This window comes from Cheilinus undulatus, linkage group 21, assembly GCF_018320785.1.
Source record: "Cheilinus undulatus linkage group 21, ASM1832078v1, whole genome shotgun sequence".
NCBI classification, from domain to species: domain Eukaryota; kingdom Metazoa; phylum Chordata; class Actinopteri; order Labriformes; family Labridae; genus Cheilinus; species Cheilinus undulatus.
In genome coordinates this window covers 12253825-12277342 of record NC_054885.1, presented here as the reverse complement: position 1 = coordinate 12277342, position 23518 = coordinate 12253825, and the positions used below count along the sequence as shown (strand labels likewise).

Below are 23518 nucleotides of genomic sequence, written 5' to 3'. Positions count from 1 at the left end.
CGTCATCACACGAAGCATCCACCGTTGATGACTCAGTATGCATAAGTGTTGTTTTTTAGACTGTAAAATAGTCACAGAATTATTTCCCCTGACCTGGAATAAGCTACATTAACTATACAGAGCCCAATGAGGAGAGAGAGAGAAAAAGCGGTTCATAGTGGAGAGTTATCGCTCACAGCATATAATCTGGAGTCTGCTCAGAGTTCCAAGCACTTCTGCTGACTGAAACCCCGACTTTTTAACTCGTATGAGCCCCTACAATCATTCCTCTGTGTGTCCTTATACTACCTGAGTCCCCTTGGCATTCCTTTATGCGCCACGAACTGTGCCTTGTCTCAGCATAATCCTGGATGCCTGATGCACCAAACAAGCTCTCATGTGTCCAGAGCAGGATTAAATGTTCAGTTAAAGGTTTTTTTTTTACCACTTTCACTTCTTGGTGACATGAAATAGAATTAGAGGTAAGTTATTTCAGTGGATGATAGTTTCGCATTATAATTTTTTAATAAGAGAGGTTAAATCAGCCGTGTGATTAACCCCGGCACACACTTGTCCGCGTATTTGGCACTCTCCTTTACACACGGAGGATGAAAGGTGTTTGTTATCCTGTGAGCTGCTGTTTGTGACTAAAACAAGAGAAGAAGCTTTATTTTACAAACCAAAAATCCTCTCACAGTCATTGAAGCCTGACTTTGCCAGGACCTGGTCAGACATGTGGACTGGACTGGGATCCTGCTGTACAGATACAGATGGCCTGGTGTGAGTACACCCTTAAGGTACTTGCTTGAAATGCTGGGATAATTTGCTGTTTGGATATTTTAGGGACTTTGCTTGGAAGTTATCAAAGTATTTTTATTGAAATTAAGAGGATGCGCTTGTATACTTTGGAGGGTTTCATGGCTTTAAATTTATTTTAATTTTTTAAATGCATTTTCATGGGAATGTGGGGAAATTATTATCAAATTTTTGGGAAGTTGGATTGGGAATTTGGGCTCCAGGATTGTCCTTTGAATTTTTCAGCATTTTTCTTAGAAAACTTTAGAGGGTTTGGGTTATTTTCATCATTTTCATGTAATTTTGGAGAATGTTTCTTGAAAATGTTTAGAATTTGCTAAGAATTTGAAGTGGGAATTTACTTTAATATTCTGGGAATTTGCTTGAAATTTTCAGGAATTCATATGAATTTTTGGGGGATTTTTTTTTTACATTTTCAGGCTTTATGAAGATTTTTCACTGAGAGATTTGAGTACTATCTAAAGAAATATTTGGGTACTTTAAAAATATGTTCACGAATTTTCGAAGACATTTTTTAAATTATGGAATTCTTGGGGGTTTTGGAAAGGAAAATTTCCAAGAAATTCCTGATCAGCGACAAGACTGGTATTTTAACTTATCTGACTGTATTTATCCCAAATAAGTGGGAGAAAAAAAAAAAACTCTCCAAACAAAGGCTCAGGTCTCAGGAGGATATGCTGTTCCCTGATCGAACAAACATTAAACCAATCCAGTTTTTTTCTCTTTCAGTGGTTTGGGTGTTTGTAACAGCTGTGGGGAATTAAATCAAAAATATACCTGATATACATCATTGTATTTTTTCTCTGCATATTTATGGTCTCAAAGGAATAATAAATAAAACCTGTTCACTTGTTTTGGTAAAAAATCTATATCTGAAATAGAGCTGAAAAAAGTTATAGGCTAATAATTCTCTTTGAAATATATGAAACTGTTCTAAGGCCTGAAGAAATACTTTGAAAGAAGACCCGAATCACTTTATGACCATTGCTCTTTAGCGCTGACATTTCTATGGTCAGATCTGATAGACTTTCAGATCATGCGGTGAGAAAACAGAATTGAGATCAACAGACAAACCCACATGTTGGCCCAGCCCTCAGAAATATCTGCATTAATGATTCACTACAGAGGAAATATTGCTCAGAGCTGCTGGTGTGAGGCCTTTGCAGACCCTTTGTGTGCAGATTATCACCCATTCTTCAGGCAGGGGGCGGGAGAGAGATACTGAGGAGCAAGCCAACAGCAGCAGACTCTTGGAGATCTGCTCTCACCCTCACCACCACCACCACCAAGCACCATCACCATCAGCGCTGCGTAATCAGGCAGGTCCAGGGCTGGGGCACCGAGCCACACAGAGCTCTGCTTATTGATAAGACTCCTTGGAAGAAGAGGACGCCAACAACCGAGCTGACCAGCGACTTTTTATACTTTTGGAAACATCACGGTTAAAAATAGAGGTCTGGAGTGGATTTTAACCTATTTTTCCAAAACAGGAGGAATAATTTAAAGTTGTCTTACTTTGTGAGCAACCTGGAGAGTTTCATGGTGTCAAATTTGGACCTTTGATGTTTGGAAATGTCGTGAATTCATCTTTTTTAGTGAATGTGTTGCTTTGTTTTTTCGCTTTTAGCCGAAAACGTGCGTTTAAGCTAGGTTGTGCGCAAGAAGAGACTGAACATCACTTTGAAGAACAAAAAACTTGGATTTTTATCATTTTATAAGGAGCTTTTTTAACACTTGAAACTTCGTTGCTTACCGTGCACGAGCACTTTCATCTTCTTCGTCTGTTTCTTCTCCTTTTTCGGATATCTGCTGCTGCAGAGAGACGACAGTGAGAAAGAGAGAGGAGCCGTCTACGCGCGCGCAGTTCCGCAGGGCGAGCCGCTGTCCCCACGCGCGCAGTGCTGAGGAGAGAGGGACTCTCGCGCTTCCATAAATGCCCGGTCCGTCGAAGAGGCTCGAGGCTGGGCAGCAAGATGAGCTCGTGGGTACAGCTGCTGCTCGCGCTGCTGGTGGCGTGTTTGCGGTGTGGCGTCGCCGAGGTGAGTTTGCATCAATCACAAGAACTTTTTTTTAGAGCTGTTCAGCGAATTTAAGAGAGGTCTCGGCTCCATTCACACATAAGTTTCATAAAATGCGGAAAATTTCAAGCTAAACTTTTATTTAACATGTACCCGAAGTATGCCCTCATGTTAGCTTAACAATACGTGTTCAAACTTAGCCAAGAATTGTTCAAAAAGCATGTAAAAATCCATTTTTATGCAATTCTTCAATTGCTTGTACTGTATTTTTAGTTAGCAGCATGTGTGGTCCCCCTATCAAACACAACCCAAGCCAACATTATAATCATATTCAGGTGTTTTTATTTTATTTTATTTTTTTTTTATTTGGAGTGAGTGCACCTGCTTCACTAAAACATCTCATCCCCTTTATGAGAGGGCTGTATCCTCGCATTAACTGACTGCTGTTCCTCCCATTAACTGGCCTTATGAATGGATGCCCAGGGGCACACACATGCAGAGGTCGTCCTGTGTGTCTGAGGATGAGGAGGCAGGAAACTGAGGCTGCCATGAGAGGCTGTGAAACAGCTGCCTGCTCCACGTGGTGAAGTGATGCGTTCATGGATGCTGTTGCAGATGTTGAGCATTAATCCTGTCAGCCTCACTTAAATCAAACTTTATCCTCGTGCTGTTGAATTAATGCTGCAGGGATGCTGTCTTCAAACTCTGAAAGTATTTTATCTTACTATATTTTAACCTAAAAATCCGCCTTTTTAAGTTTGTGGCAGGAATGTTAGAGATGATTATAGTTGTTCAAAACTGATATCAGTATCCTAAGTTCCACTGATACAGCATATTTAAAACACATGCAAAAGTCCAGGAAATTTCGATCAATTGCCACTAAAAGAAGCTTTTTTTTTTTTTTTAAGAACGACATTATCCAGGCCTTTTCCTGCAAAAATTTCCAATTGAAATCAGGCTGAGTCAGTGTGTGAAAGCGAGAAATATTCACCACAAGCAAGCTAGCTAGCATTGGTGATTTTGCTGATATCATGCGAATGATGAGCAACCTGCAAGATCGTCAGAAATCACCTGTCCAACTCGACTGATTCCTTTTCTTTTCCCCCTTTCCTTGTTTCTAGATGCGAGCGACAGAGAGCAAGTAACAATCAGGTGACGCGGTAATGACGTTGCACCAAATTGCGTCGCTTTGCTAGTAGGGCTGAACGATTTTGGGAAAAATCTAACTGCGACTTTTTCCCCAATATTGTGAAAATATTGGACGATATATTTAACTGCAATTATTGTGACTCGTATTGCATATTTGATATGAATTGTTGATTTGAGGGGAATGATAACATACTAGAAAAGCACTCGGAGAGCGCAGACCTCCCCCATTAGCCCTATCTCCTAATAGTAAAGAATCCTTTAAAAAAATTTCTGGATCCAGACGGTGATCCGGATCACTCCCAAAATCTAATCACTTCTTCCTTAAGCCATTTCTCACATGTCCTGAAAATTTCATCAAAATTCGTCTGTAACTTTTTGAGTTATGATGCTAACAAAAAACAAACTAACAAACAAACTAACTAACAAACCCTGCCGATCACATAACCTCCTTGGTGGATAATAATTCTCATTTTCAACAGCCCTGTGATTGACTGGCGACCAGTCCAGGGTGTTACTGCCTCTTGTCCAGTGACATCTGGGATAGGCTCCCGCCCCGACGACCCCAAGCGGGATAAGTGGTATAGAAAATAGATGGTTGGATCTACGAAAACAAGGAGAACAGGATTTTTTGCGAACTGTTATAAAATTGGACACTTGAGTGGTTGCATGTTTTAAGGCTTTTACACATTTAGACCAATGGAAAGAAACAGTACGAAAATGCAAATAATTCAGAGGCCAATTTTATTGTGTTTTTCTATGCACTTTCTATGATGTGTGCTTGTTGGAGCAAAACTGTAAAAAAAAAAAAAAAAATCAACCAATTAAAACAAACAAAAAAAAAACAATATCCGCCCTGAAATTTTGCCCAGCAAAATTACATTGCTGGTGTGGAAGCTTAAATTGACTTGCTACAGGTTTGAAAAAGAAATATTTTGCGCAAAATATTTGCACAAAAAACTTGCATGGTGTGCAAGGACCTTTAATCATAACATTCTTGCTAAAAAAGATTGCATTTAACTGCCATTTTAAAACACATTTTAGGTTAAAAAAAAATTACTTATCTAAAGAGATATTGCACCTTCCGTGATATGAAAATTGCAGAAACCCAAATTTGGATTTAATATAATTGCTCAGCATTATTTGCTCATGGGCTGTTGAGATGCTACAATAGAAATTGTTGTAAAAGCTGATTTGTCAATGATGCGTTCCCATGTCACTCACTGTTAGGTCACACTGTTAGTTTTATTGTAGGGATGCGGGCTAAATTAAGGTCTGATCCTTCATAAGTTGGATCAGTTCATTAATGTTATTTCTTAATTAGTTCAGGCCCACAATCCTGACTAAAGGCTCTGTCTATAATGTAGCACAGTCGTTGGCCACTAGTACCTGCTGTAGCTCTGGTTAAGGCTACTGTTATGCTGCCACAATGCTCTTTAATCCAGAGTAAACAATGGGAACTTAAAGCAGCGATAGCACCTCACAGGAACTGTGTGATTTAGCACTATTTTGATCTAGAAAATTAGGATAAAGTTTTATGTACGCTGTGTCAGGTTATAGTCATGGATAACTGAAGCACTGATGACATTCATTACATTAATGTGAATGTTAACCAGCAAAGAAGATTGAAATCCAGCAGTGCTAGCACAGCTAGCATGATGAAAATCCCTGTTTACTCACGTCTACTGTGGCCCTTCTTAAAATAAAAAATGCATGAATGGTTAAACACGTATCACAACGATATTGGCTTACAGCTTTTTATGTCTGTCATACTGGTATTGGTGAGGTAGTCATTGCCCAAAGCTCAATCACATCAGGATGATGTGTAAAAATGGTATTTAATCCAAACACGCTACATTTTTTAACATTAAAACTTGCAAAATCAAGAAACAGATGTTGGATATATAGGTGCTGGATAGAGTCACGAAGTGTGACTGTCTGCTGAGGTCAGACAGAAAGAAAAAAACTAGACTAAGGGTCTTTTATAGGTCAAGTTAGGCTGGACAATGCCAGCTATGGCCTCTTTTGTTTGAACATAGTCTGTAGATGTAAGTCCTGATACTCTCTGAATTGAAAGTCAAAGTTAGGGTACAGCCCCTTTTTCAGTTCTTGTAATTGTTTCTTCCGTTTGCATGACGTTTTGTGAATTTCTTCTATGACCAAGAGGCTTCTGGAAACAAATCAGATGGCAAAAATACATAAAAGGTTAGTCACAATAAAGAAGCAGAAATGTCTTTAAGATATAAGACCTCGTCTGATCTTATCAAAACAGGCGTCACAAGCCGTTTCACCTCTCTGAACAAACACAGTTTAGAGTATATGTGTAATTTACTTCACTTTACTTCATAAAGAGTTAAACACACTTATGATGGATGGCTTTAAATTCCCATCATCATCCTGTCTTTTTATTTTATGGCTTCTGTAGGCAGCACATGTTAGAGAAAGCTCAAAATTTGACAGGCTTTGATGTATACAAGCAGGAATTCCCCCTAGTCTCAGTTTAAAGTTATAGCATAGCACCTATGGGACGATAGAAACATATGAAAGGCTTGCTATAAAAAGAATGTAACTGAAAGTATATATTAAACATTTAATCTTAAGTTTTCTAGTCTTAATTTGAAAGGAAACTATCATAAAATGTGCAGTATAATTAGAATATGCATGAAACATGGACCACCTGTGATGAATTTGTTTACCTTATGGCTAAATTACATCAAAAATCTGATTTATTTAATGCCACATTTATTCTCAATTTGCAGCCTTGTGCACGTGGAAGCAGAGTTTTAAAGGCTACATGTGAAACCTCACACGTGCTGCTGCTGCTGCCGCTGTGCCGGCAGCAAACTCAAGCCCCTAATTATGTCCGATTAGATGTTCCTGCCCCTCCTCCTGCCCCTTGCAGCCTCCGCCTGTACCTGGCATTCCTCAAGATGTCCAACAGACCTCCAGGGGGTGGGTTTGCGTGCTGCGGATGCTGGATTATGTCAAATAAGGGTTTTTCTAAACCTCGTAGGAAGGCACAGGATACATGGGGCGATTCTCAGACTTAAAAAGAGGATCATCACTGCAGCTCAAATGCAAAGTACAGCCTTAAAACTGGACAAATTTGGGTTTATTCTTATGTAGAGCTAATATAATCTTCCCCTGCAAGAGGGCCGTTTGAAAGAAGATAAAGTTAATGTACCTTCAGTTCTTCTAGTACGATACTTTGAGCAATATTCTTCCCAAAATGCTTTACTGGCTATCAATGCACAACTTTGATTTCATCAGCCCAAAAATTGTCTGGCTGCAGGTAAATTATCATGTGACGATAACATGCAAGAAAAGTTCAGTGGCATCGATATCTCTAAGTGTATCACAATCTTCGCCCTGTAGTTAAATATACAATCCGTGATGATTTACACATTCCGTCTGCGTCTTTTGAATGTGTTTACATCTGTTTTGTTTATCAGACTCCAAGTGTTTATTTAGTGTTTCCTGCTTAGACACAAATCGCCGTGACAGCAGGCACCACTGCGAAACAAAGGCACACATCCTATAATTAACATCAGACACAATTAGCCAAGCGAGCAGATTCGCCCCGGTTGGCAAAGGGAAAGAAATCCTCATGATGACTCCTCTGGGGCACGGGCAGCTCAGAAACAGAGATGTTAGTGTAATACAGCAGGCATTTCCCTGCTGTACAGTGGGACTCTCTGAAAAGCTGAACAACAATGGAGGAAAGTCAATGGCGTGTCGTACAGGCAGGATGAGAATACACGCTCTTGCTTGGATGGCTGCTTCCTTTGGCTGAAACCAGCCTCCCTGTAGGGATTCATTAAACTCTACACAACCTGAATGGATTCTCACATGGACAAAAAGAGATGGGTGGCAAAATGGAACACAGTCTATATTCCCAAAAGCTGTTGGAATTTTATATATATCTGTAATTTTGTTATTTCATAGGTGGAGGGGCTGTGTTCATAATTAAGCACAACTGTTGCCCTTTGACTGATTTTACGACTTATATTAAAGCTCAACTGTCCTTTTTGACAAAAAAATACACAAAAAAACTCTAATGTCAAAGTGAAAACAGATTTCTATGAAGTAATGTGAATTTAACAAAAATATGTAATGTAAAATAAGTGATAGCATCAATATTCACCCCTTTAAAGTGACCTAATTCAACAAAGGTCCAGTCAGTTGGTGCTATTAGCCTCACAATAGTGTATGATTGTATCTTGAGTGATTGTAGGATAAAGACACCTGTGTCTGGAAGGTCCAGTCACTGGTTAATCAGTATGCCTGACTACCATTACACCATAAAGACAAAAGAACACTACAAGCAACTCAGAGAAAAGGTTATTGAAAAGTATAAATCAGGGGATGGATACAAAACCCCTCATCATCATGAAATGAAAAGATTTTGGCACTTGTGAAAATCTGCCTAGATCAGGCCATCCTCACAAACTGAGTGATCATGTAAGGAGACGAGTGAGAGAGGCCACCCATGACTACTCTGAAGGAGTTACAAGCTTCAGCAGCTGAGATGGGAGGGACTCTGCATGCAACAACTGTTGCCTGGGTTTTTTACCAGTCACAGCTTTATGGGAGAGTGGCAAAGAGAAAGCCACTTTGAAGAAAACTCAAATTAACTCTTGACTAGAGTCACCAAAAGGCATGTGAGAGACTCCATGGTCAAGTGGGAGAAAGTTCTTTAGTCTGATGAGACCAAAATGCTTTGACACCAACACTTCAATCATCACAAACACACCATCCCCACTGTGAAGCATGGTGGTGGCAGCATCATGCTGTGGGGATGCTTCTTGGCAGCCGGCCCTGGATAGCTTGTAAAGGTAGAGGGTAATATGAATGCAGTACAATATAGGAAAACTTGCAGGACAATCTCATTCAGTCTGCAAGAGAGCTGCAGCTTGGAAGAAGATTTATTTTCTAGCAAGACAATGATCCCATGCATACAGCAAAAGCCACGCAAAAATGGTTTAAAGACTACAAGGGGAATGTTCTGGAGAGGCTGGGTCAAAGCCAACACCTTAATCCAATAGAGAATTTGTGGCTGGACTTGAAAAGGGCTGTTTACACTCCATCCTTATGCAACCTGACAGAGCTTAAGCAGTTTAGCAAAGAAGAATGGAGTAAAATTGATGTGTCAAGATGTGCAAACTGATTGAGACATATCCACACAGACTCACTGCTGTGATTGCAGCCAATACTACATCTACTAAATAATGACATGAAGGAGGTAAATATTAATGCACATTTATTTTACATCACATTTTTTATTTAATTTACATTACTTTGTAGAAATCTGTTTTTACTTAGACTTAAAAGAGTTCTTTTGTGATTGATTTATCAATTCAACAAAAGTTAAATGAAATTAAATTCATGCGTATGATACACCTCGGATAATATACAACCCAAATTCCTAAAAAGTTGGGGTGCTGTGTAAAATGTAAATAAAAAAATGCAATGATTAGCTAATATCACTAACCCATATTTTATTCACAAAAGAACATAAACAATGAAATGTTAAAACAGACATTTTATCATTTCATGAAAAATATTAGCTCATTCTGAATTTGATGGCAGCAGCATATCTCAGAAAAGTAGGGACAGAGACGTGTTTACCATTGTGAGCGTCCCCTCTTCTTTTCACAACAGGTTGAAAATGTCTGGGAAGTGAGGAGACCAGCTGCAGAAGTTATTGGAGAGGAATGTTGTCCCATTCATGTCAGATGTAGGGTCTTCTTTGCTGGTTATTTTATTTCATGATGCGCCGAATGTTTTCTATTGGTAAAAAGTGTGGACTGCAGGCAGGCCTGTTTGGTACCAGGACTCTTCGACTGTGAAGCCCTGCTGTTTTGATGGATGTGGTATGAGGTCTAGCAAGGTCTTGATGACTTATGCAAAGCCGCTCCTAAAAAGAGATGCTGTCTGAACGGTAGAATATATTAAACTTCTAAACCTTTAAGCACTGATAGTTTCTTTCCAGATGTGTAAGCTGCCCATGCCATTGGCACTAATGCAACCTCATACCATCAGAGAGGCAGGCTTTTCAACTGTGCACTGAAAACAAGCTGGATGGTCCTTCTCCTCTTTAGTCCACAAAACATGGCATCCATGATTTCCAAAAAAACAGAATTTCAAATTTTGATTCATCTGACCACAGAACAGTTTTCCATTTTGCCAGAAAGATGGCAGCTTTCCTGGACTGTGTTTACACAGTAAATAAAAATTATTACAATTCTTTACTTAAATAGTGCAAGGCTAATCCTGATACTGGTAATTATGACACAATGTTGCTTTAACCTCTTTACAATTCAAGACTCAGACCAGCTGAACCACAGTAGTGCATCACAAACACAGTTTTAACTAGAACAAGTTAAAAGAGCGATATAAAATCCTTGTGTGGCTTTTAGGAAGTCCACCTCTGATCCTTGTCTATCCTAACCCATCTTTTATTCATCCATTATCCCTCTTTTTTAAGATGCGCCTCCCTCCTCCTCTCCTCCTCCTTCTATCACTCCTTCCCCCACTTCCTGACTCCTTCCTGACTCCTTTGACCCCTAAATGTTAGCAGATGAGAAGACACAACGCCAATAGTCATTCACCCCACTCTTAGTGACCATTGTGTGTCTGCTTTGGTTAATACTCCCCCCCTCCTTCTCTCTTTGCCTGTCATACCCATTAATGACAAGCGGGTTAAACTCACACTCAGTCTATAGAATCACATGGTAGAGCTGCTGCTTAGATTTGGTCTGCTGTTATGAAAATATGTGGTCAAATAGGATCTTTTAAAAATATTTTTTGCTATTTTCAAATCCCAGAAGAAAAAGAGAGCCATCACAAACAAGTATTTCCCACAAGTATTTCCTCTGTAGCACAAACCTGGTTGTTTATGCCTTAAAACCTGTTTTAAGGTCTCACTGGAGCAACCAAACCTTTTAACAGACCAAGAGAGCATCAAGATTATGATTTTGTTGTTATGTAAGTCTTATTATTTAAAGTCCTGTCCATTTCGGAGCAAAAACAGGCTCAAGTTTCCATTTCTACACACTCTAACACGTGTGAAATGGTTGTTGCAGACTTTCTGCAGTCATATTCTGTTTCCTCTGAGGAATTGTTTGGAAAACTTTGATGCCAAAAGCAGGATGGACATGGTGGGAAAATCTCAAAAAGCCACTCATGCTATCCTGTGCATGGTTTAAATATATCTGGGACTTTTCTTTTTTCTTGTAATGATTTCAAAAGATGTTTTGGAGTAATGTCTTATCTTAATTCTGATATTTTGGTGTTTCCAGGAGGAGCCTCTGCCTGCAGCTCTGGTGGAGCTGGTTAGAAACAGTCCCATCTCCTCCATAGAGGACCTCCAGCTGCTGCTGTTCTCTGACTCCGTAGGTAAAGACCAGCTCACTCTTTTAATTATGATGGAAACAGACTCAGTAATGGCGGCGTTGTTTTGGATACCATCACAGTTTCCCACACCACTATCCCCATCCCTTGTGATCTGTGACCTGAGCAAAATAAATGGGTTGAAGGGGTTTCAAATGAAGAAAATACTTTATCCATTTTTATAGCCACAAAGCTACATTTTATAGCTGTAAAAGTCAGCATCCAGCCATGACAGGCACAAAATGTTTGTCCTTGGTTACATTAAAGACTGCTGCATACAGTGCTTGTAAAAAGTACTGTAGCACCCCATTTACTATTTACGCCACACCCATAGATATATTTCTGTATCCATCCCCTGACTTACACAGTAACCTTTTTTTTTGCTGAGTTGCTTGCAGTGTTCTTTTGTCTTCATGGTGTAATGGTAGTCAGGCAAACTGATTAAGCAGTGACTGGACCTTCCAGACTCAGGTGTCTTTATACTACAATCACTCAAGATACTCTCATACACTATTGTGAGGCTACAGGCACCAACTGACTAGACTTTTGTTGAATTATGACACTTTAAAGGGGTGAATATTTATCTAATCACTTATTTAACTTACAGAATTTTGTTTACTTGACATTACTTTGAAGAAATCTGTTTTCACCTTGACATTTAAGGGGGTGATGATTGTTTTAAAAAATCAGTAAAAGGGTGAAACATCTAAGGGTTTGAATATTTTTATAGGCACTGTAATTGTCTACCTTTGTATTGCCAAAGTGTGGGAAACTCTGTAGGGTACGATTCATGTTTATTAATGGGGCATGTGAGCAGAACCATGCTCAAACATGAGGTACAACATGTCATATCTCTTCAAGAACAGTTGTATCCACACTGTGTTTTATTCAATTTCATTGTTGGTGTCTAAAAATATTAAAAACATTCATAGTAGCAGCATAAACTTCATTATTCAATTTGAACGTCAATAAAAATGGACATGGGTGCCTGCCATGGTTGCTTCTTCTGTCTTCTTCTTGGTGGATTTGCAAATGTGTACATACTAAAGTGTGCTCGGGCATGAAGCAAAGTTATTAATGTAAAACCAGACCAATGGGGGATTGGTAAGGGGGGTAGCAATCCTGTTCAAGCATGACACGAAACAATTGTGCCTTTTGTTATACATGACAAAAGAACAAAAAAGTTAAAATGCAAGCCTTTTTCCCCATAGGAACCAGTCATTTATGATCTTATGTATCCTGTTATACTGTTCATTGTTTGTATCGTATACATATATGTGTTTGTTGTAGTTGAGTTTCTACTGTGCTGTCTCTCGTGCTTTTGTTGTTGTTTTTCGATGTATTTTAAATGCCCATCTTGAGATAGGCATTACCAGTTAGGTTGTGTTTATAGATGCCCATTGTGTGTGGATTTGTTTTTACATGCTATATACATGTCTCTGTACAAATAAACATTAAAGATAAATAAAACGAATACACAGTTCTGCAGGGACAGACCAGTTATGAACAAATAGCTGTGTTCACATCAGTAAAATGCTAAATTTGTTTCTCGGTTTGTCTCAGATGAGGAGGATGGAGTTTCTGCCATTGGAGGTCACAGACTACCAAGAAGCCTCGGTGAGCACAGCCCTCTTCTTTTCTGTTAATTTCTTAAGGCTGTCATTTAAAAGAGTGTGTTGTAAATGGTTACTATGTCTGAAAAACATTCAGTTCCCTGGGCATTAGTAAAACATCAGATTATTCCAACCTGTAAACACGTTTAGAGGGGGTTTTGTTGTGCTGGTATGCAGGATTCCTGATTCTCCTCATGAATGTAAAGTCCTCCATCCTCATTAGTGGATGACCGCGGCTGAGTTTCCTGGGATTGATTGATGTGACAAGTAGGGCTTCAGTGACACGCTAAAATCCTTCCCATTAACCTTTTTTCTCACTCTCATGATAAAGCAGATGTCTGAATTAGTGGACATCAATCTACAGTACTGTGGCTGACTTTGCTGGATTCCATCTAGCATGAGGAGATACTAATGATCCCACATTAATCCTCGTGTGAACTGTGCCCTGTATCCTACATGTGTCCTTGAGCTCAAGCAGCCTACCTGACTGTTTCTGTATTCCAGACAGTGCAACAATAAAAAGTTTGATCGAAAGCAATTGAAGCAAATCAACCCTGGCCTTGGTTCTAGTGCAATATTGTTGGTTTTATTGAATTTATCCATAAATATTGATGGAAAGAATAGAGATAATTCTTCAGGCAGCATTTTCAGAAGACCGTGATGCTATGTACTGTATGTTTTATACTTAAGGTTTTGTTCTAACAAACCTGTACACAGAGGAAAAGGATACTTTAAAATAAATGGTTAGTTTTTTTTATAGTCAAATAGAGCAGAATATCATTTATAAACAAATGCAATTCATTAAGTGAAGACACATCCAATTTTACTTACATACCAAGATAAACTGCTAAACAGACCTGCTGGGCATCCTGGTTCAGGGGCCGAGGGTTCAGTGGGGTCCCCTGGGTTTGACCTGCAGAATGTCAGAGAGAGGTTAAATGACTTGAGATGCAAAAAACAGCAACAAGAAATGCACAAAAAACAATGTAAAACCAAACCCACATGCAAAAAAAGCATAAAAATGATCACAGATTTTAAGTTAAGCTGCCAAAAAGACATAAATATAACTTAAAATGTAAAAATAACAACCACAGATAGAGATGTAAAACATCTGATGCAAATATGAGTTACAAAAGAATATAAAGCGACCACAGTGATGCACATAACAAGTAGAAATGGAAAAAATATCTGCAAAAATACAAAGACCAACTACAAGGAAACACAAAACTCAGCAAAGATCAGAAAAAAGTTGTCGCAAAAGCAATGAATAACCAAGAGTTTCAAAACAACAATAGACTTAAAACATACGTAAACGTATCATCTGCATATAAAGCAACCACAATCAACATCAAATGAGAAGATTTGCAATAAAGTTAAACTACATTAAACAACTTAAAAGAGAAACAAAACAACAGGAAATACAAAAAACGTTTTTTGCTCGAAAACATAGAATGACCACAGTATGATATTATTAGCATAATACTGGCATCAGCAGGTAGCCATTTTTCTTTCTTCATCATTATTCCTTAAATTTTTGTTTTTATCAAGGACAGAAATTTGTTCATTTTTAAACTAGTGCCGCGGAATTTGGTAATTACATGCACTTTGTAATTTACTTGACAGTACTTTGATTTGCAGTTGTGTGAATAGTTTTGTGAAAGTCTTTCTGCTTAATTATCAAGGAAAATACAGAGAATAATGATAGATTGAAGTGTGTATTACTCAACTCAAAACAAATGCATTTTAAGTAGCAGAAAGTAGCAGTAGAAAATCCAAAATTTTAAGTTTTAACTGTACTGCCTTCAGAATAACTTTATACTTTCCAAAAAATTAATGTTTTCCCTTATTTTAAAATTAAAAAGTACTTCCAAAAATTGCAATAGTGGCACTGTTGTAAACTTAAAGGCCTTTCTGCACGCATTTTTATAAAATTTTTCAGTACTACGCAATGCAAAAATAGTTGCAGCCTTTTGTACAATTATGTAATTACAAAGCCTGACATTGTGATTTCAATTGCAATTAGACTTACTGTGCAGCACTACCTTAAACTTGATCGTCTGTTTTGAGGGCCAAAGTTTTAGGTCTGAGCTAAAATGAATTTCTAAATGTTGACATTTCAGATATGCAAAAATCTAGAACTGCACATCCCTAAAAAAATACACAAGAGAACAATAAGGAGGCACAAATGGTCAAGATATGTCTAACAGACTTTGCCTTAAATGGATCAAAAACTAAGAACAAAAAACAACTAGAGAGCTAAATTCAACCAATCAGCCTTACAAGCGACATATAGAAGAATCAAACAACCATAATTAAAAAAGGAAATATGCAAGGAATAAAACAGATGAGACAAATAGAGATAAAGAAGTTTCATTCAGACCAAAAACAACCAAATGTGAATTATATGACCACAGTTGAAATAAATGCTTGAAAAACAAAAAAAAACAAATCAGAACAATTCAGATCTAACAAAAGATCGTTGCAAAAAGGCATTGGTTGACATCAGATTGCACAATTAAAGATATAAAAATTATGTAAAAATGCTTCAGTCTAAAGCATTAGACTTGAAATCAAACTAGAAATCTTTCAAAATGGAAGCTTTGAAGTTCCTGAAACAACCTCTTCAAGGTTTTCTGATTTGTTCAGACAACAGACAGGATGGCTGTGCAAAAAACCCTTTAAAAGTAACTTCAAAGAGACACCAAACATCCAGAGATGTGAAGAGTGATATTTTTGTTTAGCAAAAATAAATGAAGCAACAGCAAGGAAATATGGTTGAACAAGAGATGTAAATAAAAGTGCTAAAACAAAGGTACTTCAAAGATGAACAGAACAACCAGAGACATGACGAAACCTGCAGAAAAAAGTCAAATGTGACAACATGAGTGCTCGGGTGTCCATTATGCTCACACGCTGTCACGTCTCCTCCCTCAGACGCTCAGCCAGCTCAGCAGGCTCTGTGCAAAGTTCGCACTGAGGTGGTTGAGGTTACACGGGCGATGTTGGACCGCAGCAACGCCAACTTCCTGTTGTGGCCGCCGTGTGTCGAGGTGCAGCGCTGCTCTGGCTGCTGCAACACCAAGAGCCTGCAGTGCGTCCCTTTTGTCACGCACACCCGATACCTGCAGGTAGCCAACCACACACGCTGATCCATCACATATTGACAAGCGCCTGTAAGATTTTCGCGTGTGTGACTGAGAGTTATGTGTTTAACTCTTTCTAGGTAATGAAGGTAGAGTACGTCAACAAAAGACCCACCTATGCCAAAGCAGTCGTGTCGGTGGTTGATCATGTGGAGTGTCGATGTCAGCCCTCTCCTCGTCCTTCTGTGCCAAAGAGAAAATCATCTCGCAGACAACACAACCAGCATCGAAACCAGACTCTTAGCCATGGACACACACAGGTACAGTATGAATTCATCTCTGTGACTTTAACGCACTGCAGTGGAAAGCAGTAGAGCTGCTGTTGAGGCCTTAAGGTCTCGTGTTACTACTTTTGTTGAGATCCATGGGTGGAGCTTATTTAAAATTTGTTTATCATCAAAGGTCAAGGTGCACTCCAAGGATGAGCTCCACCAGTGGGATGAGCTGAAGCCAAACCAGCGTGCCCACTTGGAGGATCTCCTGGAGCAGAACTGGAGCCCCAGAGGAGACTCCTTCAGCCAGCCCCGACATGGATACAGCCTGGCCAAAGAAGAATCGCTTCTCTCTCCACACTTGGCTACAAACTCCACCAGACTCCATGGGACTAAAGATAATCTGGAGAATGTGGAAAGGAGGAATGGCCATGTTTTGAATAGCACCACGGCTGTTTACTCATTGGATAACGTCAGCAGTTCTCATGGTAAGGATACTGAAGGGAGCAGGAATACACAAACCCAAAGCCCATTAATGCCTGAAGACCAATCCAAAATATCAAAGGGCCACACAAGTGGTTTCTCCTACTCTGCTACCCACAATCCTCAGCTCAGATTCAGACCAACTAAGGCGCCTAGCTTTGAAAGGGTTGGGACCAGATTCCGACCAACCAAAGAGCCAAATCCAGAGCCGCGAGAACTTGGTAGAAAAAGGGGCAATGAGACTCCTGAGGAAGCAAGGACATTACTGATTGAGGAGAAACTGGAGCAGGAGAAAAAAGAGCTTCTACTTCTTCACAAGAGGCTGGACAAAGAGAAGGAGTTACTGAGACAGCAGCAGAAACAAGAGGAGGAGGATAGGCAGAAAGCAGTGGACATGAGTCGTCACCATCACATGCATGGTAAACATCATCACCATCATCATCTGCATACAACAACGACAACAACACAAAAACCAGGTATGGGACATTTAAAACCAACATTTCTATGTCTTAACTGTAAACTGTTATCCAGAAAAAGGGGAAAATTTATTGATTATCTCCATGTGGAAATTATTTTTGGACAGCAACGACACCTACCACCACCACCACCACCACCACCACACGGCAGCCTTTAGCGCCTGCTGGCCCCGTACCCCCAGTCCGTCCAAAGAGAAGGATGAGGAAGAATCGCAAACGGATCAGCAAAGCAGCCATGAGAGCAATGCTAATGTAGAAGTAAGGTAAGCTGAATCTAGTGCTTAAGATGTGAGCGTTCTAACAGGTGAAGTTTGATTTAAAAAATGAAATGTTCAAATAAGGTTTATTATTTCACCTCTTATTCTAATTCACTGAATGTAATTCACTATAAACTTAATTTAAAGCTCCTTATTTTTGTTAATTTCTGGCAAATCAAATGCATTTTGGGGGCCTTATCATGCTCCAGAACTCACCAAATTTGACGGCTTGTTAGATCCTGGTGAAAATTTTCAGGTTATGGTGGTTCCATTCATCTCACTCAAAAAATGGCCCAAACGGGGCCCCAAAACCTGGTAATCAGGAGCCCCGTCAACAAGTTTGAGCAGCATGCATGAACCTTGGTACACATATGTATCATGACTAGACAAACAAAAATTCCTTTTGGGACTATCCTCTAAAATCCACAGGAAATGAGATCACACACACAAAGTGTCAAATTTTGTCCGTTTTTCAGTCAATTTACAGTCCTTGCATATGAAGGAAAAGTGCATTTACTTTGTTTAAAATTTACTCAAGGTCAAGTAAAAGTACTGGTCTATAAATCTACTCAAGTAAAAGTAAAAAGTAAGTAATTTAAAGTTTACTCAGAGTACTGAGTAGTTCCCTTTGATACCCAGGGAATACAAAAGCATAAGCATCTCTATTAGGTTGTTTATTATGAGGTGTGACTAAACCTAAAGGTAGAATGCTACTGGGATTTTGTCATGAAACCTGGAATCAATCTCTCGTTATGTGCTACTGACAGCCATATGTTGTGAAAGTCAAACTACTGATCATTCTCTACTTGTGGACAGAAAGCTTGGACCTTCTTATTTTGGCTTTTATTGTTTAATTTTTACTCAGTACTTCATGCTTTATAAGATATAGTGAAGTACCTGAAATCCCCTGAAATATACTCAAATAAAGGTAAAATTGTTTTTTTTTAAAAAAACAACTGAAAAAGTACAAGTTAAAAAAAATCTGCTCAATTACAATAACTTGAATAAATGTAATTACTTACTTTCCATCTCTGTTGAATACACAGTAGCACAAAGCGGGAGAATGATTATACATTACATCCCATAACAGCAGTTGTACACAGAAATCTCATTTGTAGTTAATTTTAGCTCCCAAATTGTAATTTTAACTCCATTTTGAGTGAATTTTTATCAGTGCTGTAGTTATTTTACAGTGTTGATCCACAAGTTTTAAGTTCTTCTGGTCATGTTTCCTGTGGATTGTTGTTGTTTTTGATATGAGACACATTTTCACCATGGGAGAAGTTATCCACTGAGTTAGAATCCCCACCTTGGATTTTAGATGATCCAAAAGGGCATTTTAGTGTTAAATCTAACTTCATATGGGTTTAATTAACACTGTCAATTTTTCTGGGTATTTTTTACTTTATTACAGAGGTGTGTCTTTATCTGAATGACCTGGTTGGAGGCCTATTCTCTTGTTTTTTCTTGTCATAAGAAAAGATTATATTTTACTGTAAAACTCATCAGTAGCTTCCAAGTACTCAGTACTAAAAGTAAACTTTATATTAAACACTTTTTACTTTTTCTTGAGTAGATTTACAGACCAGTACTTTTTCTGTAGTAAAATGAAACCACAGTTGTGTGCTTTTCTGCCTCTGATAGACACTCAAGTAAAATCAGTCACTTTTGAAATGAGTATAGAACAATATTGGCAGTAAGAAACTGCAGAAAAATGTTAAAGTGATAGCTAAATAAAAATTATTGTTAAAAATTAGTCAGTCAAAAAGTTCTCAGTAAATGCTTTGGTGACTGTAAATATACCTGGGTGGCTGTGTTGGGTTAAACTGGTTTATCGACCGGAGCAATGTTATACCACATCGATCACAGGTTTTTAGATGTTCCCCAGCAAAGAGCACCAATGGTTGTAGGTACTAGCAATGCTAATGTTCACATTTGGCTAGCCAAATTCCATCATTTACCAGCATAGAATTTTAATAAGTTGTGCTCAGTTACAACTGTTTACTGAGTGTTTTCTAAATTCTATACTGGTCAATTAGTCTAAGGTTGAATTTGAAATTACTTGCCTAGGAACATCCCTTATTTTAGCTGAGTTCTGTAAATCATTTTGACACCTACTCCTTTAACCCTGATTATAGATTTTAAAAATGACTAGAAAAAATTGCCTTTGTTTTTTTGCAAATGGTCATCTATTCTGATAAGGCATTAAAAGTATTGTTTTCAAGTAATGGTTAGTATTTGGGTTTACAAAGAGATTATCATTACTTCACCATGTCTATGCTGACCTCCATAGACTGAACCCTTGTGTTTTTCTTTCAGGGCCACAAAGTGAACTTTCTGATCCAGATGTGTAGCAGAGTGACTCCCTTCATGTACGTGTGTATTCACCTGTTGGTAACCCGCTCGTCCTGTGAGAGATCTCCTCCGTAACACTACTAATGACTGTATAGTGAACCTGTAACTACACCTGTGTGGACGGTAAGAGGAAGATGGGATAAAAATAAAAGGTTGACCTGCCTCTACAGTGATGTGGAACCTGAAGACTGTCAAGTGGAACAGAACCGCTGTAGAGCTGTGGAACAAAGTGCAATTTCTAAACTCTCCTGGAAACATTGTTTTGATATCAACAGAGAGAAACTGCACTGGAAAGTGGACACAGAATATCTTGCCGGGATTAAAAAAGACAAGGTTGTTGCTGCAAGACTTTCAGACTGGACTACAAAGTGCATTCAGCAGAACATGGACAGGATTCTTCTGGTGCATTGAAGACTCTTTTATTGTGAATGGACAATCATCAGCAACAAGAAAATGTGACTGAAATTTGTGGTATTTCCATGTGTTATTGAACTAACACACAGAGGGCTCAGTGTTAGGAAGATAAAGTTGTGTAGATTGTCAGAACCATTGCCTGATATCATTTATTGGCTCCCTAAAACAGCACTAGCCTCTCTTCTAGCATATTTAATTATATTTAACTCATTGTGAACACTGGAACAACCATCATGAAAACAAAGAGAAGATGCTTCATTTGAAAGCTTTTACATTTAAAAAGGTGCTATCTAAATATAATACACCTGCTACCTGTCATGCTATGTTTTCTATTTATAACTCTTATCCCTTCCTATTCTTTTTTATACAAATACTGCAAACACAGCAGGGCTGAGATACATAATGATGTATTATGATGGCTGGGTGGTTTTAAAGAGGATCAGAACGTCAGCGACTTCTCAGGATCATGCAGTGTTTAACTTCAAGGTCAGAAAAGTGTGCATGTGTGCTAGTTTCGTGCACCCTAAGTGTTACTTGTGTTTGTACCAGCTTGTGACACACCTGTATTTCAGCTCTGGATGTGAGGCTACATATACATGGAAATGGTGTGATGACAACTAAATTGTATTTCTATATCAGTTTCAAATAGTTCTGCATTCAGAAGGGAATTTGTTTATTACAGCCGTCCACATAGATTGGCAAAAATGACTGAAAGTGCTGGACAGCAGTTGGTGTTATGGCTTTGTAATGAAACAACAAACGCATGCTCACATGCCTCATTCCGCAAAATGGTGCAGTAGTAACATACAAAAACAGCTAACTCAGAAGTTTTCTGGACGAACGATATGGTGGGTTACAACTCCAAGTGACAGAACTCACAAATCTGCAATTTTTGTTGTAGTCCATGTACTTAAACATGGCTGTTGGCTGGAGCTGTAAAATAAATGAATGTAAAGCTGGAGATACACTGTGCGAATTTCATCCGACTCAAATTTTAAGTCGCAAGACTCACTTGGGAACTGCTCCAACTTTCAATCCGATCATGTGTCAATTGTTACGTATTATACAGGGGGTCATGATGCTCACCATGACCCAACTACTGTATGTCCAGACTAGCTACTCCCGACTGGTCGAATGGGTTGATATTTTGGTCATATGACTGCACACACTCCCACAGTGAGAGCAGAGCTACGAGCAGAATCCTCAACTTTTGGGCATTTTTTTCCCTTGTAAACTGTCAGACAACGTCTTTAATCATCATGAAAACAGCAGGAATGACTTTCTAGGATAAAGGAAATAAACAGGCAGGAAAATATGCCTCCAGTTAATATGGAGGGCAACATCTTTTGTTAGTGTAATAAAAAGAAAGAGGAAGAGAGAGAAGATATGACTAGATTTGAATTCAACCTCAGCAGTGTGAGCACTCAGGTCATGCACCACCATCAGGCCATATAGTGTGAGCACATAAATCTTGAGTGATGGTCATGGCTTGAAATCGCACAGTCTATGCCTGGCTTAAATCTCTGTTTTCAGAGGGAATTTCGTATTGCTAACCTGCTGGATAGCCTGTTGCCCATATCCATCGCATGGGATATATTTCACATTTTTCTGGGCGACAGCCCATACATGGTGTTTGGGGAGAGCAGAGCCTTTCAAAAGAATTTTTGGAGGGTGACTGGACAAACCTGTCTGCCACATTCATTATGGGCCAATCAGAAAGACAAAACTTGTCTCTAATGTTGCATGCTGGCATGTCTGATGACAGACATCAACTCTAACCATTCTATTATCTGCAAGGTTACCGTATTGCCAGTTTACATGAAAATAGGTGGCATTTTCAATTGTTGTGCTCAGAATTTTCAGAACCTTTCAATTTCAGGCACCCAAAAACCCATTTTTGTGCAAATAAATGGCCAAAAGTGTAAACATAGACTCATTGGGCATCTACCCATTTCTGTCTCTCTCCAACTTTCTTTTTAGAATCAATCCTAATTATTTTTTGAGGACTGATGAAACATCCACCTACAACATATTTTCACTTACTAGCCGTCTGCATTTTTCGCTTTTAAACGTTCTTTTGGCAGGAACAAAAGGGACAAAACAATCAAGTCAATCAGCCACAAAAAGGACAAAAAGGTCATGTAGATATTGTTTTCGTATTTCCACAACCTCCTGTAGATACACTGGTAATGCTAATTGTGTCCAATAACTCATATTCAGCCAAAACATCTTAAGTTATTGAAAAAAATGGCTTGTTTGTTTTTAATGCCAACTGAAAACTGTTACTGATAATGTCTATTGATTTTTTTTTTGTTGTTGTAGGAAATGATGAAAAACTGAATGTTTGTGATAACCTGGACACCTAATGCTATTTTCATAAGGACATAAGAAGCTGATGTGCTTAAAACTTCTTTGTTTGTGTTTTTTTAATCTTTAGATCAGTTTTACTTGTACAAGGTTCAGGGTTTCTTTATTAGTACCTAAAAAGGTACACTGCAAATACACTCAAACACACATCCTTGATTAAAGCATGCATGATAAAGAGCTAATACACACACCCATTAAAAATATGCAGTATTCTGCTTTTCATATGTTCAGTTTAATTAGGAATGTGTAATATGCAATAAAGTGAACTATTACAGGGTAAAAAAATGCTAATGTTAATGTTAAGAATGGAGAAAAAAGTGAACTTAAAAAAGCCTCAAGAAGGCTATATTATTTATAATACTAAAACACAAATCGTAACCAGAAGACTTCTGTTGGCAAAAGAGGTAGCTATGACCAAATGAAAGACTGGATGCATGAATGCATTCATGCTCAATGTGTGATCATTCCTCTGAAGTTTGGTGATGTTTGGCATCAGTAATGTGGAGTTATAGTGGATTATTGTTCTTGGAACACTGCCAAAAAGTTGTCCAAAAGTTGTCCAACTTTGGGCCTGGATTACAGCCCCACGCAATGGCAAAAGCCCAAGTTTTTAATAGCATTTGATCTTCATCTTGTCTAGAATAAGCAAAAAAAAAGTCTTGAGTCGATCAAATAAAACCCCTTGGATGAGTTCATTAAAATGTGAAAACTGTCCATTGGCGAAAATGTGAAAATTTGACCTCTAGCTTATGATTGCCAACTTCACGTGAATTTTGGAGAATGGTCCCAAGAGACGTTTTTTGTAATCTAGAAATGGTACAACTAGTACATCAGACAGTATTAAGAC

At 38.6% G+C, this 23518-nt stretch overlaps 1 protein-coding gene across 3 annotated transcripts; it reads left to right on the top strand.

The window, feature by feature from the left end:
* Positions 1 to 1944: 1944 nt before the first annotated feature.
* On the top strand, positions 1945 to 22714 carry pdgfbb (platelet-derived growth factor beta polypeptide b). 3 transcript variants are annotated; one of them, XM_041817609.1, is made up of 8 exons: positions 1945 to 2834; positions 11261 to 11357; positions 12915 to 12968; positions 15899 to 16092; positions 16188 to 16367; positions 16510 to 17278; positions 17386 to 17536; positions 19855 to 22714. In XM_041817609.1, the coding sequence occupies exons 1-7, from the start codon at positions 2769 to 2771 to the stop codon at positions 17532 to 17534; spliced, it is 1509 nt and encodes a 502-aa protein (XP_041673543.1). In that variant the 5' UTR covers positions 1945 to 2768; the 3' UTR covers positions 17535 to 17536; positions 19855 to 22714. The 3 variants fall into 3 exon arrangements, with proteins under 3 accessions (XP_041673543.1, XP_041673541.1, XP_041673544.1); XM_041817607.1 differs by having other exon boundaries at positions 1946 to 2834; positions 17386 to 17541; XM_041817610.1 differs by having other exon boundaries at positions 2816 to 2834; positions 11261 to 11353; positions 17386 to 17541.
* The last annotated feature ends 804 nt before the right edge of the window (positions 22715 to 23518 follow it).

What these genes read in the sequence shown, in the direction of transcription:
- pdgfbb (XM_041817609.1), top strand. Translation starts at nt 2,769, where the DNA reads ATGAGCTCGTGGGTACAGCTGCTGCTCGCGCTGCTGGTGGCGTGTTTG. An exon ending in TGCGGTGTGGCGTCGCCGAG is followed by an intron (nt 2,835 to 11,260) that starts GTGAGTTTGCAT and finishes TGGTGTTTCCAG; the next exon opens with GAGGAGCCTCTGCCTGCAGC. An exon ending in TTAGCCATGGACACACACAG is followed by an intron (nt 16,368 to 16,509) that starts GTACAGTATGAA and finishes TTATCATCAAAG; the next exon opens with GTCAAGGTGCACTCCAAGGA.